Source organism: Oryctolagus cuniculus, chromosome 11 (genome assembly GCF_964237555.1).
Source record: "Oryctolagus cuniculus chromosome 11, mOryCun1.1, whole genome shotgun sequence".
Classification (NCBI taxonomy): domain Eukaryota; kingdom Metazoa; phylum Chordata; class Mammalia; order Lagomorpha; family Leporidae; genus Oryctolagus; species Oryctolagus cuniculus.
Genome location: NC_091442.1, coordinates 28907183 through 28925788, shown reverse-complemented (window position 1 = coordinate 28925788; position 18606 = coordinate 28907183). Strand labels below are relative to the sequence as shown.

At 40.3% G+C, this 18606-nt stretch overlaps 1 protein-coding gene across 1 annotated transcript in view; it reads right to left on the bottom strand.

Annotated features, from left to right (window-relative positions):
• Window positions 1–18606, bottom strand: part of ATRN (attractin) — a 160286-nt gene that overhangs the window by 75457 nt on the left and 66223 nt on the right. The window contains exons 7-10 of the mRNA XM_002710922.5: window positions 5409–5499; window positions 4575–4818; window positions 3655–3838; window positions 2349–2503 (exon numbers count right to left, since the gene is read on the bottom strand). Of these exons, the coding sequence (XP_002710968.1) occupies window positions 2349–2503; window positions 3655–3838; window positions 4575–4818; window positions 5409–5499 (674 nt within the window). The remainder of the gene's footprint in view (window positions 1–2348; window positions 2504–3654; window positions 3839–4574; window positions 4819–5408; window positions 5500–18606) is intronic.

Here is an 18606-nt window from a genome sequence, read left to right as displayed (position 1 = left end):
GCCTCCTGCAATCTGGACTATTCCTCAGTGACTGGAGGGCAATAACTGATCTCTCTGTTGCTAATCTGAAGGTCTCCTTAGTCCTTATCTTTTTTTATTTTTTAAATTTATTTATTTATTTGAAAGGCAGAGTTACAGAAAGGTAGGGGCAGAAAGAGAGAGAAAGAGCGAGAGCGAGCGAGAGAGAGAGAGAGAGAGAAAATCTTTCATTCACTGGTTCACTCCCTAAATGGCTGCCAGAGCCAGAGCTGGGCTGATCAGAAGCCAAGAGACAGGAGCTTCTTCTAGGACTCCCACACGGGTACAAGGGCCCAAGGACTCGGAAAATCTTCCACCGCTTTCCCAGGAGCATTAGCAGGGAGCTGGATTGGAAGTGGAGCAGCCAGGACTCGAACCAGTGTCCACATGGGATGCTGGTACTGCAGACAGTGGCTTTACCCACCATGCCACAGCTGCCCTCAGTCCTCATCTTACTTAATTACCCTGCAACAATTAACTGCTCCCTCAGAGGTCTCCAGTCTTTGCAAAGCTTCTGACATGCGTTTGGTCAGTCTCCACTTTGTTTCAGATTTCTCTCCGTCCTCTGACACAGGCGGCCTCCAAAGGCTTCCTGCTGGCTCTCGCATGCCTGTCACACTGACACTTCCTCTAGACACGCTCCCCCACTGACTTCATTCTCACCTTCCCAGACCCTGTTCCTCCACCTCTGTTCCCAGCCTTGGCAAAAGGCACCATCTACCACACCCATGCCAGATCCCTGGGCATACAGTCACTTCACCTCTACACCCTAGACAGGGATAGGGAATCTTTTTTCTGCCAATGGCCACTTGCATATTGATAACATCAACTGCAGGTCATACAAAATTATCAATTTAAAAATTTAGAGTTCCACCTGTGGTTGCCCTGGCAGGACCAGACCCAGTGACTTCACAGGTCCTACACAGCCTCTGGGCTGGACATTCCCCATCCCTGCTCTAAACAATCCTCAAGGTTGCTGGTAGTTAGCATACCTGGCTCTTTACCGTCACTGTCATTTCCACACCCCAATCCCTCATCAGGACTTCAGCAGCAGCCTCCTAATGGCCAACCACTCACCACAATGCCACAAAAGAGATTTTCTTAAGATACTTCCTCAAAAGCCCACACTCCTCAGCCTGACCTATCAGGCTCCTCAAGATCTGAACAGTTTGGTCTGATGGTTGCTTATGTCCTTAATTTCACTTGAGGCCACTCCTACCTGATATGCTGCCATGATGCAGCCAAAATGAACTACTCCTGGGCCCTAAATATGTGCCATGGTCTCTTTCCGCCTCTGTGTCTCCGCCTGTGGGCTGCCTCTGCTTGACTGCACCTGACTGACTCCCAGTGCTCCTCAGGACACCAGGTGGAAGATGTTCCCTCAAGAAGGACTTTTCTATCACTCCTACTTACCCAATGACTTACACGTGCTCATGGGTGTCCCAAATGTTCAAATAGTCCTCTCAGCCAGAAAATCCTGAATTTCAATTAAATCATCTGCTCATTTCTCTGCCTCCTCCACCTTGAGGCTAGGGGCTTAACTTATCATCTTTAATGCACAAGCTCAGTGACTTGGCATGTAAATGTGTTTAAAATGAACATCTGATTTGGAATAGGTAAAATCATAGAGACAGACAGTAGAATGGTGGTTGCCAGAGTTTAAGGAAAGGGGAAAATGGGGAATTAGTATTTAACGGGTACAGAAATTCAGCTTAATAAGATGAAGACATTATGAAGACAGATGGTGGCGATGAATATTTAACATTAGGAATGTACAAGTATTTGATTCCACTGAACTACACACTTAAAAATGATTAAAATTATATATTTTATGTTATGTGTGTCTCATCACAATTTTTAAAAATTTTTAATTTTTAAAAAATGAACATATTTATACAAGGGACTAGCTTTTTTTTGTATTGCATAAATACTGCCCTCTTCTGGTCAAGTATATTAACACTCTTCAGAATATGTGCAAAACCAATTTTTTAGAAAATTAAATAAAGCTAATATTTAAACCAATTTAATATAATGCTGGTGGTTTCAATTACATAACTCCACTATGTCAGGCATCTGCAACAATGGAGAGATCAGTTACTGCAACTCAATCTCAAAAATTAACACTCAAGCAATTTATGACAGTGACTTTGAAAAGTAGAACTAATACTTTTTAAATAGATATGTAACATTAGTCAAGTGAATATTAAAAAACACCATTTGGACATCTTTCAAATGCCTGACCATTTTGAACTGGTGATATTTTTGGTCACTTTTTAAAATGCTGACAGACAAAAAAATTCCTGAAGCTAAAATGGCTTTGGGAAACTTACCAATGTCATAAGCCATGAAATCTGAAGAGAAGCATTTGGCGCCATGGCTCATGGATGTGTCATTGTGTGTATTCCCTCCAAACACCAGCATGGTTCCGCTCACTATCACAGCTGTGTGCAAGTAACGGAAAAATCGGCTGTCCTTAAGAATGGTCCTTTTGAGTTTATTTAAAAATAATAAATACAAGGTTAGTTTTTAAAGAATATGAATCTATCTGCTAATGCAAACATAACCATTTCACTAAATTCAGACTTAAATGTGCAAATACCTCCAGACTTCTCTCTGCATATAAATATGTAAAATTTTAAAGATCTGTTAAGAGCTTTGGCAAAACACAAGAGTACTTCAAAATGTTCACAGAAAATAAATTTAAAAGATTAGCTTTTTTGGTACAAAAATTTTTTTCAAATCCCTAATACATATTTTCCATGAACTTTTGAAGACCTCTAGTATATGTATGCATGAATTTCAAAACTTTTTGCACCAAAACAAATTCATCTTTTAATTCCACTAAGCTTTTTGAAGTATTTTCAAATATTAGGGCCCTTAAAATGTTCTTCCCTCTGACCCTATAGCTCCAGTTTCTGAGCAAAAATTATGTGAAATACAAATAGAAGCTTATGCACAATATTTTATTAATAAGACAAAAGTTGCAAACCAAAACTTCCAACTGGAGAGGCTCAGAATACCTACATTATAGAGTATTACAGTCAATAAAAATTATTTTTTATGACAAACAGAATCTAAAATGCTATCCATAGTATGATTCTGTTTGCTTAAGAGCAAACAGAAGAAGAAGGGAGAAAAACCACTGCTTTATAATTACATCCTTTAAGAACTCAAATTTGTGAAAAGCATGATATCTGTAGGCTGAAATATAGCTCATAGTGAGGAAAACTCAGTCAGTGAGAACATCCTGTTTGATGTTTTCATAGAATGACACTAGTAACTGACCCCAGAAATGACACTTTGTCCACCAAAAAGTTAAAAAGTGGATATTTTCTATTGGAAAAGTGTACAAACTCAGCTTTGTAATTTACTCCTTAGGATTCTGACGAGCTAAAATTTTAGAGTAGTTGTTAGTGAATGAAAAATTGAAACCTAGTCCCAAAATGCCCAGTATCTTCTAACTTACAGAATAATGCAAGAAAATAAATAGTAGGCTACTTATTTCCCAATTTCTCCACATAAAATGCTGAACAGAATTATCCACCTGGATTGAAAATAAAAAGAATGCACGACATTTTCCTATAATTATCTCTATGAGGTTCACACTTTAAAGCAAAAGCTCAAAAAAGCACCCACCACATCTGGCTTTCCACATCGTATCTGTAGAGATCATCCGCAAGACGGTATTTATTGGCACTGAAAGCCTTGTAGCCACCGTGAACGTACAGGGCGTTGGTCCTGTTGTCATAAACACTGCTGTGGCCGTAGCCCCCTTGCACAAGGGCACCCTGGGTGTGTAATATATTCCAGGTATTCTTCTCTGGAAGGGGAAAAACAGTCAAAGGCGAACACTGCAGGCTTTTCCTCTAATACTTAAAATATTAAATAGCTTAGGGCAAGAGAAGGGATTTCAGGAGAACTGATATATATGTAACTGTCTTTTATCTTCTTTTTTTTTTAAAGACCATCTAAAACTTACAACAAATCCATATGGCCAAACTCCAATTATTAAATGTTCTAATAGTCTAATAATACCATGCAGGAAAAGATCTCACCAAATTTAAAACTCAGATTCTTCTCAAATGAATACTTAATTCCTTATGATCATTAGTAACCAATATACAGATGTACTTTATAGACCTACTTTTCTCAAGAATATCAATTATGACTGTTATTCCTACTGCATAATTAAAGATAAAATAAAGTTTAACAAAAGGAAAGATTATACATTAAAGAGAAATCACACTCCATTAAACCCATCTCTAAAGGGCTACCCAAATATTTTTTTCTTCAGAACATTTGTTGCTTCAAAACATTTTTATTTACTTATTTTTTGACACCCAAAGCATTAAGTGCCTCACTTTGTTTCCTTGCCAAATTGACAGTGACAAACATTTACTATATGGTAACATCAATAATCTAAATTTATCTGGTAATACATTAATGTTAATTGTGTTTTAAGGTCAATATTAGCTTAAATCTTGCTAAACAGTCACAATAAAGGTAGAGGTTTTAAATTTTACATTACAAAATTTCACTGGAAAAAATGTACCTACCTAAGTCATATTCCTGCACATTGCTTATATACCCATAGAGAGGGCAGTGACCAAAAATGACCAGCATGACCACTCGGCCACTTTTCAAGGTAACAATGTGTGCCGAGTGCCCAACCACTGCATACTGCTCCTTTGCCTTTGGGGTCAACAATACCCATGATTCATTATGAATATGAAATACTCTCAACTCATTGGTCACATTTCCTGTTGAATCAATTTTTCCTCCATACATATAAATTTTATCCTAGGGAAAATAGATAAATAAAATTTTAAAAAGCAGTGAAAAAAATCAAATCTAAGAATCCAAAAGGATCAGTTCAAAATCTCAGTATTCTTAGCTTAGCATGTTAGTGAAAAGCACCTTACAACGAATTACTAGGAAAAGTATGAAGAAAGGAACAAAAGGGAAATAACATAAATCATATTCTATATTTCTGACACTTCTCCACTTTTCTTCATCTTGCTCTCATGAGATATTTTCAATAAAGAATGACTTAGAAAAATACAGCTGCTGCATCCTACCAAGAACTACAAAAGCAAGGGAAAGATTACAAAAGCAAGGAAGATGATTATTCAGTCATATTACATGTAAAAGTCAATTTACACTTTTAAAATCTACAGTCTCAACCATTTAGTACTATAATCTTAATATCCAAATGTAGTTTGCATTCACTCAAATTTCTTGGGTTAAAGTTTCAACTTTAACTTCCACTTAAAACTTAGCCAATTATACATCCCTCAACTAAAAACCAACAATGAACAGTTTCTCAACTATTTAATACATGAAGTAACTAAGGAAGAGTTTTTTCTTAGTACACAGTAGAGATATTTTACCTCGTATAACGCCAAAGAATGACCGTATCTAACCACCACACTGTTCACAGAGCGGTTCAGTGGAAGCCACTCCCGAGAAGCAAGGTCATACCTACAAACCAAACAGAACAAAAGAGAATACCTTGTACTTTTTTTTTTTTTTTTTTGGGACAGGCAGAGTTACAGACAGTGAGAGAGACAGACAGAAAGGTCTTCCATCCGACGGTTCACCCCCCAAATAGCGGCAACGGCCAGAGCTACCATGATCTGAAGCCTGGAGCCAGGTGCCTCCCCCGGGTCTCCCATGCGGGTGCAGGGGCCCAAGGACTTAGGCCATCCTCCACTGCACTCCCAGGCCACAGCAGAGCCGGATTGCAAAAGGAGCAACTGGGACCAGAACCCAGTGCCCACATGGGATACCAGCGGCACAGTTGGAGGATTAACCTACGGCGCCAAGGCGGCAGCCCCCATGTACTCTGATTTGTGACAGAATCCAGTTTAGTGATGTTCATTATATCTACCATGGACACAGAGAGGTACATGTCACCTCAGCAAAGAAACCTGACACTTGGGCTCACAGGACATAAGAAAACTCAGGAAGGGGAGCTAGACTATGTACAACCTCGGTACAAGAAATAAATAAAAATCTACTACAAGTTTCTACTGTTCCTGAAAAGTTCATCAACATACAGTCTAAATCCCCTGAAGGTTGTATTACTCTCAAGGGCCTTAAACTTTTACTGCACTAATTTTTCTTTCCTTGAATCATGAGAAACTGAAGAAAGGTGCTGAAAAGGAGATAATTAAGTAAAAGAATAAATCTAGCTTTTCCTTTGATCTAAATGAGCATATTTTCAAGAAAGCCAGACTACCATTACAATAAATTTTTTTAAAGAAAGATAGGTTTATCTATTATTTATTTATTTGAAAGAGTCAGAGCAGGGGGGAGAAAAATCTTCCATCTGCTAGTTCACTCCCCAAAACAGCTGCAACAGGGTTGGGCCAGGCTGAAGCCAGAAACCAGGGACTCCATCCAGGTCTCCCACATGGTGGCAGGGACCCAAGTACTTAGGCCATCTTCCACTGCCTCTCAGGCACTTTAGCAGGGAGCTAGATCAGAAGCGGAACAGCCAAGCTATGGGATGCTTGCATCCCAAGCTGCGGCTTAACCTGCTGTGCCACAATAATGGCCCCATCATTTCAACTACACTATGAATAATATTTAAAGAACTCTGAAATATAAAAATGAAAAAAAAAATGCTTTATACTCCTGCCATGTAATTTATACTTATTTTTGCATTACTGAATCATATTCAATATCTCAAAACATTCAGTTTTGAGAAAAATATCACTCTTTATTTTCACAAAAAATAGTCTTTACTATGAATAATGTACAAGAGCTAAAAGTTTAAAATGACCACACATCCCACCATCTAGAAATGAATATCATTAGGGAAACATCACTCCAGGTATCTTTCTATGCATTTACACCGATGGAAGAGTATACTGAGAAAATTCACAAAGGGGATCATTCCTTTAATAAAGCATTAATTTTAATTTTAAGGAATTAATAGAAAAAAATAAAAGGGAAATCAAAGTTACTATTAAATCTTCAGTAAATGCTTCTTTTCTATAAGAATTTACCTAGATAATTTTTAAAAATTAAGAAAAACATTATCTAGGAATAAGATGTAAAAAAGTTTTATCATAAGCTAATTGTAAAAAAAGAAACCACAGAGCTTTCATAAAGTGAAAATTAACAAATATCATAAAATAATCTTATAAAATAAAAAATATACTCAAGCAACACATATCAATATAAATCTCCAAAACAACATTAAGCTAACAGGGCAAATGGTTGAATACTGTTTCTACAAAGCTGAAAATCAGAAAACTTATTAATTATATTTTGCACATTTAAAGTATAAAGACATGTATGTAAAAAGCTGACAACAAAATCCCTGAGACTTTGGTCATACAAGAGTGTTCAATTATATCAGCAATGCTTTTTGTCTCAACCTGGATAGTAAATGCATTGGTATTCATTATTTTTCCCTAAACCTCTCTTTTTGTTTTAATATTTATACATGATTAGAAGTAAATATAACAAAAGGTGACACCCATTAAATATAAATAGCACATATACTGATACCAGCTATTATCTTCTGGTGTTTTTGAACCTCCCATATTTTTTTAAATATGTAAAAAATTATGTAGAGGGTGAATTCACTTTGTTTTTAAAATTAAGCACAATTGATTTTGGACAGAATCCACTAACTTCCTGCTTTGAAAGCTGAAGACCTTAGCACTCATATTTCCTTTTTCTTCTCCCAATTTTTGTTAGATTAAGATTACAATGTCCTTTTCATTACTTTCACATTCCATCTGTAAGTATTACTCCATACATAGTTATTTAGTATGCACTGTGTAGTTTAGCTGAGTTAATCAGCTCATAGTCTTCTTACCACAACTTCTCCTTCTTAATTGTCATATTTCATTATCAAATGGGTTTTGATTAAGTGGATCTCCTATACTTTCCTCTCCCTGAGTTCTTTCGTGTTTAAGAATATCTGCTTCCTGGGGCAGGTGTTTAGCTTAGTGGTTAAGATACTCACATCCCACGTCAGAGTTATGAGTGAGTACCTGGGTTCAATATCCTGCTCCAGCTTCCTGCCGATGCAGACCCTAGACTGTTGATGACTCAAGTAATTGGCTTCCTACATCATGTGAAAGACCTGGATTGAGTTCCGGGCTCCCGCCTTCAGCCCAGCCCAGTTCCAGCCATCGCAGGCATTTGGGGAGTGAACCAGTGGATGGGAACTCTCTCTGCCTCTCAAACACATAAAAATTTATACACACACACACACACACACACATAGACACATGTATATATCCATTTCCTCTTTGTACAGTTGAGTGACATACTTGGGCTATTCTTCTTCCCTTCAGAACCTTACAAATAGAGCTCCCCTGAATGTTGCTAGTATTAAAGGTTGCTACACAGAAATCTGAGACCAGCTTGATTTTTTTCTTCCTTTTTATTAGTTTGCTTTTTTGCCTGAAGCCTGAAGAATTCTCAATTATCCACCTTCTTTTATACTCTCTCTCTTCCTCCTTCTCTCTCTCTCTCTCTCTCTCTCTCCTTTGTCCCATTCTTTTTATTTATTTTTGAGAGAGCTTGAGTGAGAGTGAGCTCCCATCAACTGGTTCACTCCCCAAATACCCACAATGGCTAGGACTGGCCCAGGGCCAGACTCAGCAGATGAGAACTCAATTCAGGTTTCCCTTCTTGGAGGCAGGAAACCAATCACTTGAGCCATCATTGCTGTCGCCCAGGATCTGTATTAAGAAGCTGAAGTCAGAAGCCAGAGCCAGGCATAGAACCCAGGTACTTCAATATTGGATACAGGCCTCTAAATTGGAGTCTTACCCACTAGGTCAAAAGCTCACCATCCACTATTTTTTCAAAGATATAACACTGTACTTACTTAAAGAAGAAATAACTTAAATCCCAGAAAAATGTTTTCATAAAATGCACTGCATACCACTGTAACACTTTTGTAGAATTTTGGCTACACAAAATGTTTCCTGAGAAGAATCCTCAAGGCTTCTAACCATACTTTATGTTCAGACTACAGTACTATTTCTGTAAGTTTGAAAGAGAGAAAAGAACAAAAGAGAAAGAGCACAAAAACAAGTCTCCAGATGATCCAATCCAATGGACTTCTCATCAAATAGTACACAGAGTGCTTAATCTATATCTCAAGCTCCTCCTCAGGCAATAAGTCTGTCCAAAGTTTGTCAAAGACACCTAGATGCTGACAGGCTCCCATGACTTGGCTAAGGAGAACTGCCAAATGATACATATACAACAGACTGTGAACCTTCTCACAAGAAGCAAACACAAAACGAAAGTACTAATGCAATAAAACATATAAGAAATTCCACGGGACCTGCATGACACAGCGAGTTAAGCTGCCCCTAACAACTTCAGCATCCCATATCAGAGTTCTGATTGAATCCCAGCTGCTCCACTTTTGATCCAGATTCCTGTTAATGTACCTGGGAAGGCAGCAGAACACAGCCCAAGTACTTGGGCCCCTGCTACCCATGTGGGAAACCTGGATAGAGTTTCCGGTTCCTGGCTTCAGCCTGACCCAGGCCTGGCTGTTGCGGCCATTTGGGAAATAAACCAGCAGATAAATGATACCCCTCTCTTTCTTTCTCTCTGCCTTTCCAATAAATAAATCTTAAAAAAAAAAAGAAAAAAGAAATTCCAAGTATTGAATAAATGCACCCCTTCTGTGAGCTGAGTCCAAGATAACAGACTATTAAACATCTAGTTCAACGACTTGGATGTACAGATAAGCGAAGACAAACACCAGGAATTCAGAAGTAACTGTCTCCATTGAGTGACAGCCACTTCTCTTAGGAGCTCCTCCACAATGCCAGCAACCCAAAGAACATAATGCCACAAGACACATGTTCTACTTCCTACTAAGCTAATCACAGCATATCCCAAAGACCAAGGCAAAGGTTCTATGGAGACTGAACTTGGCCCCAGCCAACAGGAAGCATAGATCTGAGACATCCCAAACAATTTGTCTTTTATCCTAAAAGTTCAACAGCTTGGTCAAATCAGGTGTTGTCACTGATCTACAGAGAGAAAGGTCTTCCTTTTGCCATTGGTTCACCCCTCAATGGCCACTGCGGCCAGCGCGCTACGGCTGGCGCCCGGCACTGATCCGATGGCAGGAGCCAGGTACTTATCCTGGTCTTCCATGGGGTTCAGGACCCAAGCACTTGGGCCATCCTCCACTGCACTTCCCTGGCCACAGCAGAGAGCTGGTGGAAGAGGGGCAACCAGGACAGAATCCGGCGCCCCGACCAGGACTAGAACCCGGTGTGCTAGCGCTGCAAGACGGAGGATTAGCCTAGTGAGCTGTGGCGCCGGCCTAAGAGAGTGAAACATCTTATGCTATGTTGATCCGTTTGTTCTATTTGTTAGTTCATTCCTTTAGTGACAGCAATTATATTAATAGTAAATCATTTGTCTTTCACAGATTCAAGTTTCTCTAATTTTTTCCAATCTTTTCAACAATATTGGGATTATCTTAACCTAACTTCTCTGTCAGTAATTTAACTTTTTCCTAGATTTTGACATATCTAATTTACTTCTATATCTTTAGGTCTATAATCTCCCATTTCATCTCATTATCTCCTTGTCTTCTAGCTTGTTAACCTGAATTCAAATTCTAAATAAGTTGATCTATAGCATGAAGCAGCTGGACAAAAGTCTCAGAAGTCCCTTTTCTTCTATGATGAATTCCTGTCAGATTTTACTTGTTGTATTCTTTCTTCTTTATTCTTCTGTCATATAATATATATGTCAGCTTCAATGTCACTTTATTCATCTTGTTTGTGGATAGATAGACATAGCTCTCCCAGAATTTTATTTGCAAAATGTAATTGATGTCTTTTATTTATTTTTTAAGATTTATTTATTTATTTGAAAGTTGGAGTTAGAGAGAGAGAAGAAGAGGCAGATAGAGAGATCTTCCATCTGCTGGTTTACTCCCCCAGAGGGTTGCAACAGCCAGGACTGGGTCAGGTTGAAGTCAGGAACCAGGAGCTCCTTGCAGGTCTCCTATGCGAGTGCAGGGGCCAAAGCACTTGGGCCAACCTCTACTCCCTTTCCCAGGCCATTAGCAGGGAGCCGGATTGGAAGTGGCAGAGCGGAGGCTTTCCCTGCTACACCACAATGCCAGCCCCTGTAGGGGACTTCTTAATTCAGTTTCCAATGTATATAAGTTCATTGAATTTCCATTCTAGCTTTAGTGTGAGGGCTGGTATGCTCTGCTCCATTCACTTCTCTGAAGAAATGTAGGGGTTCAGATGAAGGGTTCTGCCATCTATTAGAACAAAATACTCAGGTTCCCTTCTCAAGGGTTTTGTGTGTGTGTGTTAGATGACGGCCCAATTTAAAGAGAAGCTCCAGTTTCTAGGCAGAGTCAGCCAGTTGGTCAATTTGCTACCCTCTCTTTACCTGATCCTCCTCAGTAAGTATTTCTCCCGCTTTTTCAATTTAAAGAGTAAATAAATAAACAAACATCTAGACAGTTTGTTTCTTTCTAGATTGGAGCTACAGATGAGAATCTCAGAATCTCCACAGTGTGCTTTCTGCAGGGTCCAGAAGGGGTTCCCCCTTGATGTTTCTGTGTGACGCTTTGCACTTTAAAGGATTGGGTAATACTCTTTTTCTTATTTGGTTAGCTGTTGCTCAATTTCTTTGTATTTGTTAAAAACCCCTCTTTTGCTCAAGGGGAGGAAATTCAGTGAGAAGTTTTAACTGGCAGTCCTGACTCAGGAGACCAAGACCACTTATTTTGCAAGACAGCTGCTAAGGCCGGCGCCGCGGCTCAATAGGCTAATCCTCCGCCTAGCGGCGCCGGCACACCGGGTTCTAGTCCCGGTCGGGGCGCCGGATTCTGTCCCGGTTGCCCCTCTTCCAGGCCAGCCCTCTGCTGTGGCCAGGGAGTGCAGTGGAGGATGGCCCAGGTGCTTGGGCCCTGCACCCCATGGGAGACCAGGAAAAGCACCTGGCTCCTGGCTCCTGCCATCGGATCAGCGCGGTGCGCCGGCCGCAGCGCGCTGGCCGCGGCGGCCATTGGAGGGTGAACCAACGGCAAAGGAAGACCTTTCTCTCTGTCTCTCTCTCTCACTGTCCACTCTGCCTGTCAAAAAAAAAAAAAAAAAAAAAAAAAAAAAGACAGCTGCTAAGTGACATAAACGGGAACCACTTTTTAATACAATTTAAAGTTTTTGGGTTGTTTGGGGGAAAATAGTGAGAACAATTTCTGAAATATGCCTGTATGTGAATATAAATGACTATAAAACTTATAATCTCTAAGTTCCAAAAATGCTACTTCTAAAAGGAATCCCTGAATTTACTTTTCATAAAAATTAGTAAATATTATTTGGAATTATACTAATATTTACATGAGATGTGTAAAGCCATGAAATCAAATTTTAATCAAAAACAAATGAAAAAAATGTTACATTCTAAAAAGCAAATATAGCTCATGAGCTACATTGGCCAAATAAAAGCAACAGGTAATATTAACATATCCAGGAACAAACATCTGTGAAGGAAACAATTATTCTCCCATTTATTTAATATTTATTTCAGTACCTTCTATGAGCTAAGCCCTTAGTTGAATAAGTAAACAAAATCCCTGACCTTACAGAACTAATAGCACAAAGGCAAAAAATGAACAGGCACAATTATGAGAACAGCTATAATTAAAAATTATGAATACTGCTCTAAAGAAATGAGTAGAACAAGGAGAACCTGTCTGAACTGGATGGTCAGGAAAGACCTCTCTGTGGGACAATTAAATTGATATCTAAAGGAAGAAATCAGCCCTGAGGTACAACAGCAGGAACAGTTCTAGACAGGGAATAGCAAGGGGAAAAGGTCCTTAAAATTAAGGATGCACACACATGGTAGAGGTTTGGGTAAAAAAAGAAGGCCATTCTTTAGAAGGGGGTAGGGGGCAGTGTTGTGGTACATCAGATTAATCCATTACCTACATCCCACAAAGACACCAGTTTGAGTCCTGGCTGCTCCACTTATGATCCACTCCCTGTTAATAACCCAGGGAAGGCAGCAGAGGATGGTCCAAAAGTTTAGGCCCCTGCCAGCCAGATGGGAGACCCTGATGAGGCTCTTGGCTCCTGTCTCCTGTCTCCAGCCTCATCCTGCCCCAGCTGTTGTGGCCACCTGGGTACTAAACCAGCAGATAGAAGATCACTGTGCTTTCCCTCTCTCTCTCCGCAGCTCTGCCTTTTTTTTTTTTTTTTTTTTTTTTTTTTGGACAGGCAGAGTGGACAGTGAGAGAAAGAGACAGAGAGAAAGGTCTTCCTTTGCCGTTGGTTCACCCTCCAATGGCCACTGCGGCCAGTGTGCTGCGGCCGGCGCATTGCGCTGATCCAAAGCCAGGAGCCAGGTGCTTCCTCCTGGTCTCCCATGTGGGTGCAGGGCCCAAGCACTTGGGCCATCCTCCACTGCACTCCCGGGCCACAGCAGAGAGCTGGAGTGCAAGAGGAGCAACTAGGACAGAATCCAGTACCCCGACCAGGACTAGAACCCGGTGTGCTGGTGCCACAGGCGGAGGATTAGCCTATTGAGCCATGGTGCTGGCCTAGTAGCTCTGCTTTTCAAATAAACAAAGTTGCAAACTGTTGAAATCTTTACTTAGTATGTAGTTGATCTTCTGTATATAAAAATAATTAAAAATGAATGTTAATGAAGAATGGGATGGGAGAGGGAGTAGGAGGTGAGATGGTTTGGGGGTGGGAGGGTGGGTACTGGAGGAAGAATCACTATAATCCCAAAGTTGTACTTATGAAATTTATATTTATTAAATAAAAACTTTCTATTAAAAAGGCCACAATATCACATGAGATTACCAAGAAAGTGAATATACAGACAGACCAAAGACTTAGCCCTCACACATCATCATTCAGAACACAGTCAGCTGAAGAGTAACCAGTTAAAGAAGCTGAGAATGAATAAGCAGTTAGAAAAAATAATAAGAGGCATCCCAGAAGCCAAATGAATAAACAATTTAAAAGAGGAGATTATTAACTGCATTAGATGTTGGTGCAAGATCAAGTAAGGCAGCTGGCATTGTAGCACAGTCAGAAAAACCACCACCTGCAGTGCCCACAGCCCATATGGGTGCCGGTTCAAGTCCCGGCTGCTCCACTTCTGATCCAGCTCTCTGCTATGATCTGGGAAAGCAGCAGAAGATAGCCAAAGTCCTTGGGCCCCTGCACCTATGACCCAGAAGAAGCTCCTGCCTCCTGGCTGTGGATTGGCTCAGACACACTAACTCCATTTCAAGAGCTTAGGAATCACATGTGGGGCTGGTATTATGGCACAGTAGGTTAAGCTGCCACCTGGGATGCCAGCACCCCAGAGCTCCAGTTCAAGTCCTAACTGCTCCAGTTTAAGTCCCAGCCATTCCGCTTCTGATCCAGCTCCCTGCTAATGTGCCTGGGAAGGTAGCAGAAGATGGCCCAAGTGCTCGGGACCCTGCCATACACATGAGAGATCTGGATGGAGATCCCAGCTCCTGGCTTCAGGAGTTGTGGCAATTTGGGGCCAGAAGCTCTCCCCTATCCCCACTGTTCTACCTTTTCAAATAAATAGTGTATATATATTTTAAGGATCACAAATGGCTGACAGATAGAATAGCTTAAATACAGAACATTTCTCTGGTGACCAAAATTTCTGCTGAACTGCACAGGTCCACAGAAACAAGACAGAATAAAAGAGCACAAATGTAGGTAAGGAGTTTGTGGAAGTTCTTTTATGATGAATTTTATCCTTGAAAATAGAAATAGGAAACAAGGCCATTAGCTGAGAATGAAAATAGGAAAAAAGGTGACAGAATCTGAAAAACGAAAAAAAGGTACGACAGCTGAACCCCTGTGGGAGTAGGGAGATTAGAGAGAAAAACCTGAGAAAACTAAAAGGCGTCTCCAGTGGGATTCTCTGTAAGCAGAGCCTGAGATGGGGCTTCTCAAGCAAGTGATTTATTGAAGAAGTGCTCTCTGGACAAATGTGTCAGGAAGTGAGATCAGTCATAAGAGAAGAGGCAGCTAAGCAAAGAGGTAGTATCAGCTGGCCTAGCTCTGGCCTGATCCCAAGGGGAGCTCTCAGCCTTCCCACACAGATGCAGGGCCCGGCTCTTTTACCTCCATCCCAGTCAGTCATTAGCCAGGAGCTAGGGTGAACCACCATCCTGACTGGAACAGGACTGAAGGGATTTCCCAGCATGTAAGACTTTCACTGCTAAAACTGGGAGCATCCCAACAAACTGGAATAGTTGGTCACTATACTAGGTGCTGTCCTGGGGATACAGCAGAGCCTACCAAGTGTTTCTGCCTAAGATGGTTCCAACCTGCTGGGAGAATTCTACAAGGGAGGGGATGGTTATGAGCTGAGGATATCAGCCATGTAAAGGTAAAGGGATTTGGGAAAGGCACCAAATACATCTACCACAGAAGGAAGAGGCTGGAATGTAGAATGTTTAGAATGGAAATTATGGAGGGACTTATGGAGCTATTGACAATGACACGGTCTAGGAGGTAGCCACATCAACGATCTGCTGAGGTAAAGTGGCTTGGGACTAAATTACTCCAGAATTTTGGATTATTCAGCAAGCAGACAGCAAAGACTGACTACTCTCTTTCCTCCAGCAGGAAGGGATATGTGTGAGCAGAAGCTCTGTACAGATCCCGAAAGACCTCTGAGGGCTCTCTGCCTATCCAAGGGCTGGAAGACAACTAACTCTACTTAAGAAAAACTTTAAACTACTTTAAATCTGTGTACATCAAATCTGAAATAAGTCGGGACTTTGAATTCATACTAAGGAAAGCATTTGTGTTCTAGGCAAAGAAAACAGCCTGAACCTGTATGATCTGACTATTAAAACAGAAACTAAAGAGCTAATAAGGCAGCAGCAATGGGAATCGGGATTGGGCCAGTTTTATTTGAGAGATATTTTGAAAGTCAATCTATTAGTCTTGGTGCTCTATTGATTGAGGAAACAAGGGAGAATAAAGAACTTCAAGAGCTTAGTTCGGCCAGCTGGGTGAAAAGATGATATAATTAATATCAGGCATTAATGTCAGGATTAATAACAGCAGGAAAAAAATCTAAGGAAAAACTAAGAATCTTTAAATTCTAAGGATTTTAAAATATCCAGTCAAAAAATTTAGCATGGTTAGTATTAAAAATGACAATCTTTCAGAGAGTTTGCTTTATTCTAATACATGTGTTTTGGGAGAGATTTATGCACATACCAAAGAGAACCTATATAATAGAAAGGACGCATGCTTTCAAATCTTTTTAAAAGTGAAAATATTAAATACACGCTACATTTAATTTTCACATATTTTGGGAGGTCATATATTTGGGATGAGTCTTAAAATTAAGCCATAAAAAGAACTCTAGGTATTATGAAGCCCACTCCTCCTTCCCATACCCCTCACTTAACAGGTAAGAAACAATCTCAGAAATCTGAGGCTGTAACCTGCCTACCTAGGTAGAGGAAAACTCACATTAAAAAAAAGAAGAGCCAACGCCATGGCTCACTAGGCTAATCCTCCGCCTGCAGTACCAGCACCCCAGGTTCTAGTCCCAGTTGGGGCACCAGATTCTGTCCCAGTTGCTCCTCTTCCAGTCCAGCTCTCTGCTGTGGCCTGGGAAGGCAGTGGAGGATGGCCCAAGTCCTTGGCCCTGCACCCGCATGGGAGACCAGGAGGAAGCACCTGGCTCCTGGCTTTGGATCAGCTTAATGCGCCAGCCGTAGCAGCCATTTTGGGGGGTGAACCAACGGAAGGAAGACCTGTGTCTAATTCTGCCTGTCAAAAAAAAAAAAAAAAAAAAAGGAAGCAGAAAAAAAAAAAAAAAAAAAACACAGCTCAGCACATCTTCCAAATAACATTCACAAATTTCGGGTGAGTTATTCTTCTACTTTGCCAAAGGGTATTTTGTCATAATACTTGCTGCATCCATTAAATTTAATTTAACAAACTGAAGAAAAAGGTAATTCATGTATTTACCAGCATCTTTTGCTCTTTTCATCATTCTTTCCTCTTCCTAACATTCCTAAAATCCCTTTTTTAAAAATTATTTCCTCTCAGAGAACTTCCTATTCTTTTGAAGAAAGATTTATCAACAACAAATTATCTTAGTTTTCCTTTATCTGAGATGTTTTGACTTCCTCTTCTTTCCTGAAAGATATCTTAGCTGGACATAGAATTCTAGGTTGGCTTCAACACGCTTCTGTTCTTTCAGCACATGAGCAGTACACTTCCTCTCGCATCCATGGTAAGAATCTTTCCTAATTCTTTTGTTCCTTTAAGTAAGCTGTCAGTTTCCTCTTACTGATAATCAAGTGTTTCTTCTCTGTCTTCGGTTTTCAGAAGTTTGACTTATATGTCTTCAGGCCTATCTCTCTGGCGTTAAATTATTTTCAGTTTTCCCAGATTCTTAAGTCTGCAGATTTATATGTTTAGCCAAATCTGGGAAATATTTAGCCATTATTTCTTCAAATACTTTTCCAGACATATCCTCTTTCTCCTCTCCTTTCAGGAATCCCTCAGGGACAGAAATGTTAAATTTTTTGTTGGAGCCCCACAGGTCTCTGAGGGTCTGTTTAATTTTTTTTTAATTCTATTTTTTCTCCATTAAGATTAAATTTCTATTGCTCTATGATCAGGTTCACTGATTCTTTCTTGTCTTCTCCATTCTACTGTTGAGTCTATCCACTGAGATTTATGTCTTGATTATGGTATTTTTTGGTTTTAAAACTTCTATTTGATTTTTCTTTATATCTTCTGTTTTCTGGGTGAGACCTTCTATTTTTCATTTATTTCAAGCATGCCCCTAACTGCTCAATGAAGCATTTTTATGATGGCTACTTTAAAATCCTTGTCAAAATTCTAACATCTGTATCATTGTCTCTTGATTGCCTCTTCTTATTCAAATTGAGATTTTCCTGGTTCTTGGCATGACGAATATTTTCAATTAAAATCTGAATATTTTGAGTATAGTGTCATGAGACTCCAGTTCTAATTTAAATCTTCTGTTACTTTTTAAAAAATATTTACTTATTTATTTATGTGAAAGGCAGAGTTACAGAAAGGCAGAGGCAAAGAGAAAGAGAGAGAGCGAAGGGTCTTCCATCTGCTGCTTCACTCCCAAAATGGCCACAGTGGCTGGAGCTGTGCCAATCCAAAGCCAGGAGCCGGGAGCTTCTTCCGGGCCTTCCACATGGGTGTAGTGGCTTTCTCAGGCCACAGCAGAGAGCTGAATCGAAAGTGGAGCAGCCAGGACTCGAACCGGCACCCATATGAGATGCTAGCAATGCAGGCAGCAGCTTCACCTGCTACACCACAGCACTGGCCCCTAAATCTTCTGTTATTGTAACAAGCCTCCTCTGAAGATCAACTCATTACGGCTAAAAGTAGTGCTGGTAGAATTCCCCCATGTGGTGTCCAGTGATGTTGCAGTGGGCAGGGAGGCCTCATCACCTCATAGTGGATATGAAAGCCCCGATCTCTATTTGGCCTTCTCCAATACCACTCTGGCAGGAAGATTGGGCACCTCCCTGTATCCTAGCTAGGGAGAAAATCTAGGCTC